The 6639-nt window shown below is 35.5% G+C and overlaps 1 protein-coding gene across 1 annotated transcript; it reads right to left on the minus strand.

Moving 5' to 3' along the window:
• Window positions 1–3379: 3379 nt before the first annotated feature.
• On the minus strand, window positions 3380–5957 carry LOC136222580 (LEAF RUST 10 DISEASE-RESISTANCE LOCUS RECEPTOR-LIKE PROTEIN KINASE-like 2.7). The gene is made up of 4 exons (XM_066010333.1): window positions 5237–5957; window positions 5082–5138; window positions 4826–4864; window positions 3380–4740 (listed from the first exon to the last, which is right to left on the minus strand). The coding sequence occupies exons 1-4, from the start codon at window positions 5955–5957 to the stop codon at window positions 3503–3505; spliced, it is 2055 nt and encodes a 684-aa protein (XP_065866405.1). The 3' UTR covers window positions 3380–3502.
• Between the last annotated feature and the right edge of the window lie 682 nt (window positions 5958–6639).

A 6639-nucleotide genomic window follows, 5' to 3' on the forward strand; every position in this document is an offset into this window, starting at 1 on the left:
TGACAGATTGTAATTGCAAGCTTTGATGTGCCTGAAGGATCAACTGTTGCTTCTGTAACTTTAAATGATATTGACGGAGTGGCTGAGGGAATTGCATCCTCCTTTGATGTTGAAGAAGCCCAAGTTGAGCAACTGTTCGCAGCTGCTGGAAGGCTGCCTGCTTTGCAGCAGCAACAATAACAACAACAAAGCCTTAGTCCCGAAATGATTCGGGGTCGGCTAACATGAACCATCATATAAAACTGTGAAATCAAGTCGTATCAGTGACACAAATTCTCCCCCTCCACTCCGTCCTATCCACTACCATATTTTCCTCAATACCTAATAAACTCATATCACTCTCGATCACTCAGAACAAAAATTTGAAGTTTCACATTCCATGTGAATTCATCTTCATGAACCTGAATAGAATCGGCTAAGGAAGAGTTTTGATTGCTTGGATTTAAGCTTTTTATAGGGTAGAAATAAACCATTCCCTTCGCAAGCTTGACAACCCATCCACTCAAATGGCGGGATGGGATTAACAGTTGGCATATAGGATTTTGGCCCTTGAAAAAGACATCTTCAATACGCTCAGTTGTTAATTCTGTCTCATTAGGTTCCATGTGACTTGCTATATAACACTCCAAGAAGGCTCTTAAAAGCATTAGTAGAGCAAGCGTAGCAAGGTCTTCAGCTTGAAAATGAGGAAGCACTTCAAGTTCTTCCATCCAGGGCCATGCTTGATTCTGTAGTATCAAAGAGCAATGATACATGGCCTGCTGAGAGTTGAAATTTTGGTACCCTTTATCACCATTTCCTTGATCTCAAAAAACCTGGCAGGATTGACTTTGAATTTTACGATCTTTTCAATAACCCCTTTCCAACATGATCCTGATTTTAGGGTTGTAACCAACGACATTATCCTGAAAGTTATCATCAACAATACAAGCAATGAAACGCTTTTCTAGTACAACCTGAGATACCCAAGTGTTGCCCCTACCGACCAATCAATTGAGCCATTTTGCATTTGGAACTCATAGCCACATTTTGTTGGCCATTTTAGCTTCTGGCAGTTGAACCATAAATCCACCTCATTGACAACAATACCATTGGAAAACATATTGTCTGTATGCTGGAAGAGAACATTAACCCTCAGTCGGAATGGGTAGCTAATGTTCTGAAGATTACCACATGAAGAAGGGACACAATCGGTGCCATTGCAAGTTGTGAGGAATAGCAAGAAAAGAAAGGCTGTATGGCCTGCAAAGAGGAGTCCTCTTCTGAAAATAGTTAACTAGTGTTTCTTCATAAACAATAGGAAAGAGCTTAGATTTCTTAACAAATATTTTTCTATTTTTTGGTCTTTACCCATGGCCATCTGATTATGTTAATAATTATTTACTCCCCAGTTTGATAATGTTTGTCTTTTAAGGAAAATATACACAAATTAAGTAATTAATGTTGATATTTTAGAGAGAAAATGACAATTTTATCCTTGTTAATTAACAAAAAATTGTGGCACTCAAGTACTTCATAAAATGTGGCGGTAGTGCATTTAGGAGTAGCAATTAAGGCTATATACACTTGAAGCAATAAGGAGGGTATGATGGGTAATTCATATATTTAAGGCAATTAATTAGTCTTGATATGTGCAAAACGTCAAACATTTTGAAACCAATCACCTCCCTTAAACGTCATAATTTAGGAACAAAGGGAGTAGTATATACTATTCCTCAAAACAAACTTCCACGGAGAAATACAAGAGGACAAAACAAATAGAACAGCCAAAAGATACCTTTTATACATTGTAATTTGTAAGAAGAACACCATTTAAAAATAATTTAATAAAGGTATTATGGTATTTGACGTTTATTTCATAGGAAAAAACTATCAAAACTGATTGAATGAGCTGTTTATATATACAAAAGAAAATACATGTTTGGTGCGTTGAAAGATAATGCTGAGCTGTCAATACTAAATAGCATCAGTTCTACAACTAATAATTATAAGAACCTTTTCTCCCTAATTAACAACTAACACACTTTAATAGCCTTCAAGAAGATAAACTAGGCACTTCAATTCACAAGATGTTGAGGTCATAGCACAATATTCAGTATACGCTGAACTTCTGCTTACAGTACTTAGATTTCTAGGACACCAATCAAGATCCAAGAAATACAATAAGTTGATCTTCGACACTAATGAAGATTTCTGACACTGATCTTCGAGTAATTTTATATCTGAGACACAATAAGCTGTCAAACTTTGTAAATCAGATTGATTATTTCCTGATGCATAGAACAATCCCATAGACGTTGTTCCTTTTAAATACTTGAGAACATACAACCAAGTTTCCATCAGTAACTTGGTCGGAGAAGAAAACTTAAAAGTAACAAACCTGGATTGGCATTGTTATATGCACTTCATTCTGATTCTTATCTCTTCTAGAATTTTCTTAATGTTGTGTCTTGACATGATCAATTATATCATGAAAGAAAAACACAGATGGAGATATTTGAACCTGAATCATGCAAAAACCATTGCTCTGATACCGTATAGAAAAAAAAGAGAATGAGAAATTTATTTCTTATTATTGAATTGAATCTAGATGAGGGTGAGCCTTGGCGCAACGGTAAACGTTGTTGTCATGTGACCAAGAGGTCACGGGTTCAAGTCTTAGGAGCGGCCTCTTGCCAAATAAATTGGTAGGGGAAGGCTTGCTCCCAGTACACCCTTGTGGTGGGACCCCTCCCCAGACCCTCGCTCAACGGGGATGCGTAGTGCATCGGGCCGCCCTTTATTGAATTGAATCTAGATCACATCATGTTAATTGTTTATATATACAGAAGATAGCGCATGTTTGGTGTGCTTAAAGATAATATTGAGTTGTCAATAGCATCGACTAAAAACCACAACAACTTTTCCCTCTCTAATTAACAACTAGCCTCCTCATATTGTAATAGATTATTCACTGAAGGTGTCAAACAGTTGGTTCTTTCATCAAGAAAGTGATAGAGGTCCTACTGGTGATGATATAAGTCTGCAAATTAATGGATGGAAGAATGGAAACACAATTTCAACCTTGACTTGTATGACATCTCAGAGACATATATAGTAATCTTAAACTGACGTTTAAGCCAATAATACTAAATAAATTAATCTTGAATATCACATAACATGTAATTACAGATGAGCTAAGTAGCCCCTTAAATACGATTTCTACCAATGTTGCACACCTTATTATTAGAGAATATATTAAGTAGATAACTTTGTATCACACAGTTAGTTCCTCATATCTAGGCCTGTATCTAGATTAGTCATTGAACTCAACATAAACTGTACTTTTGTATAAATAGAAAATTTGTCATCAATAACAATTACGGAAGAATCCAATTTGTTACAATATTCTCTAATACTTATGCTTACTATTACTGAACGCACAAGACTTTCTTAAAAGGCATACATAAGTTTTGTAATACATTATAGTATATCTAACAATCATACTTTACATTTAGCTCTCCTATTCAGTTAATGAACTAATTGATTCTGAAAAAGTAGGTGATAAAGATGAAACTTCCTTTCCAATATCCTTTACCAGAGTTTCTTGTGGATATAGAACTGGTCTTGGAGGCAATTGAAGGCTTTCCAAATCTCCCTCTAGCATCTGTATGACTTTGTTCATTGCAGGCCGATCGTTTGGTTTCATTTGTATGCACCACAATCCTACCACAACCATCTTCTTGGCTATTTCATTTGAATTCTCTGTTGAATCCCCAGCTGCTACAAACTCCCCACCTGAGACTTCATCGTGAACCCAATACGGAAAGTAAGCTTCACTTGATTTTTCTCTTAATTTATTCACATTTGTCCTTTTACCTGCCATTTCTAGTAACAACATTCCAAAACTATAAACGTCTGCTTTGTACGAGACACGTCCAATATTCTTGTAGAACAACTCTGGCGCCATGTATCCTATTGTTCCTCTTGCTGCTGTGAGAGATGCAATGCTTCCTCTTGTTGGATAGAATTTAGCAAGCCCGAAATCCGAAATTTTTGGAGTGAAATTTTTGTCAAGAAGGATATTGTGTGGCTTGATATCAAAATGTAGGATTTGCATGTTACACCCTTGATGTAAATATTGGATTCCACGAGCCACTCCGAGAGAAATTTCATATAATTTTTCCCAACTTAAGGATGCACATTCTTGACGGCCAGAAATATAACGATTAAGAGATCCATTAGACATAAACTCATATATAAGAGCATGTTTTGATCCTTCCACACAAAAACCAATTAAATTGACTATATTGGTATGGTGAATCCTCCCGATAGTAGCAACTTCATTGATAAAATCTTGTCCATGAGTTTTGGACTTGTCAAGCATTTTGATTGCTGCAATGTGTCCGCTGCGAAGTTTTCCTTTAAAGACAGTACCAAACCCTCCTTCACCTATCTTTTCCTTGAAACCTGCACTCATTTTCTTGATTTCCCAGTAACTGTACCTTATAGGCATCAAACTGTTTTGCGTTTGTAGGAAATTCTCAATTGCCTGGTATCCTGATAAATGTCTCCTCCTCCATTTATAGACCAGTAATGCAGTTACTATCGGAGTCCCACATAAAGTTTTTGCAACACAAAAAGTTCCTGCTTGAGAAATATAAGTTAAAGAGCAGGAACCTATGTTTCTGAAGTAAATTTCAAGATTCATAATCTGAAGAAACTTACCAATGTAGGTGAATATTATAATTAGGAGAGATACTGCAAGAACCAAAAAACGAAATTACTTTCATTGACATCCCCGAAATATTGTAATCAATAAGATAGAGATAACAACATCTCTCACCTGTAATATGAAAGAAAATGTTCATCATGCTGGGATTATCTTCATTCCCCATGTAAACAATTACAGTTAGCATCAAGATTTGATTTACATATAATTATAGAAAAAACAGTGCTTTCAAGATAACAGAATTTCCGGGTGAAGATTTTTCGAAAACTTTGAAGTCATTAATAGCAAGTTAAGAAAGTTCCAATATGATCATAAAACTAACTCTCATGGATTCTAGTTCCATAAAAGATTGAGAAAGAAAATTACAAACCAGAGGTGAGGTAGCAATGAATTCCGAAAAATAGAAGGTAGCAAAGCTTTCTACGACCTGTGAAAAGAAATCAATATGTGCATGATAGCTTCAGATTCAACCTAAGTGAATAATCCTTCATCATAATGACAAAAAAAAAAAAAAGACCACAACACCTCTAATGCATTGAACATAATCTCTGTTGCCATCAAGGAAGCATGATATGCAAGATCCGCAGTTTATATTATGCCAAGAAAGCTCGAAACCGTATGCAAGTTCTCTGTGAATTTCAACAAAAGTCATGTTCTTATAATCCTTATCTGCAGACAACATAGTCATCATCTCAATGCTGCACATGTTCATCAAATCCGTAGCTCTCATGCCCTCAATATTCACATAAGAATGTCGTTTCAGGTTATTATTGCAGGAAGCAGTATCCACATAAAGGGAAGAGTTTACAGGGTATACACAGTTGATGAAAATAATCAATTTCGACAATCTGGGTTGATACTCGGAGTCTATCCATTTGTATTTGTACCATGAATATGGATCTTCTGTACTGAAGTTATACTTGGTTAAAGGGAACTGAGGAGCGGTGAAGCAATCATGTTCATCAATACCGGCATCCACTAGTCTGATTGTGAAGTTGACATAGTTAATTTCCTGGACATAGTACTTCCCTGAATACAGATACAATACTGTGGAGCTACTCTCACAGGACAGAGTATATCTTTGATCTCCACATTCTTTGGGGTCAGTTAGGAGTCGAAACGGGTAGCTAATGTTGCGAAGATTACCACATGAAGCAGGGGGACAATCCCTGCCGTTGCAAGTTGTGAGGAATAGCAAGAAAAGAAAGGCTGTATGGCCTGCAAGGAGGAGTCTTCTTCTGATCATGAAAGATTAGTGTTTCTGCATAAACAATAGGAAAGAGCTTAGGTTATTTCTTAACAAACATTTTCCTGCCTTTTGGTCTTTATGGCCATCTAACAAATAATGTTAATAATTATATATTATTTCTCACTTCAAACTTCTAGGAAAAATACAAACAGAACAACCAAAAGGACGACCTTTTCTATATTGGAAGAACACTGTTTAAAATATAGTTACTTGTTATTTGACCAAACATCAAAACCAATGTCAAAATATAAAAAAGTTATATACTAATTAGATTAAAAAAAGTCAAAAAGCATTTCGAGACCCTTGATGATTTCGATTTTGGTGTATTGAGTCTTTTGATCTTTCATTTTGAATGCAATAAGCCCTTATCTCTTATTTTTTTTGGTGACACAAATCCCTTGATGACTAGAAAAATTAACTTTGAATATAAAACCCAATTAACAAAGCGTTATTCATTTCATGAATCAAATGGGGAATTGGAAACAAATATTAACAAGAAGAGGCATTGTTCTATGCTAAGCTTCAGGCATGCTCTCTGAGAAGCCAAAAGTGCAATTTATGATTAAGATTATGAATAATTAGATATGATTTAGTATTTAAATATTTGTTTGCATTTTAGAAATGTTAATTGTTGTTATTTATGATTTAATATATTACTTTTCTTCAACGTGTCTCAGGC

The sequence above is a fragment of the Euphorbia lathyris genome, chromosome 3 (genome assembly GCF_963576675.1).
Source record: "Euphorbia lathyris chromosome 3, ddEupLath1.1, whole genome shotgun sequence".
Classification (NCBI taxonomy): Eukaryota; Viridiplantae; Streptophyta; class Magnoliopsida; order Malpighiales; family Euphorbiaceae; genus Euphorbia; species Euphorbia lathyris.

Bases quoted from the DNA above. Each gene is read 5' to 3' on its own strand.
- LOC136222580 (XM_066010333.1), bottom strand. From the start codon at position 5,957: ATGATCAGAAGAAGACTCCTCCTTGCAGGCCATACAGCCTTTCTTTTC. The intron at 5,139-5,236 runs GTGTTGTGGTCT...TTCTTTTCACAG, and splicing joins TTATGTTCAATGCATTAGAG to GTCGTAGAAAGCTTTGCTAC. The intron at 4,865-5,081 runs GTTTGTAATTTT...TGGGGAATGAAG, and splicing joins TCATTGCTACCTCACCTCTG to ATAATCCCAGCATGATGAAC.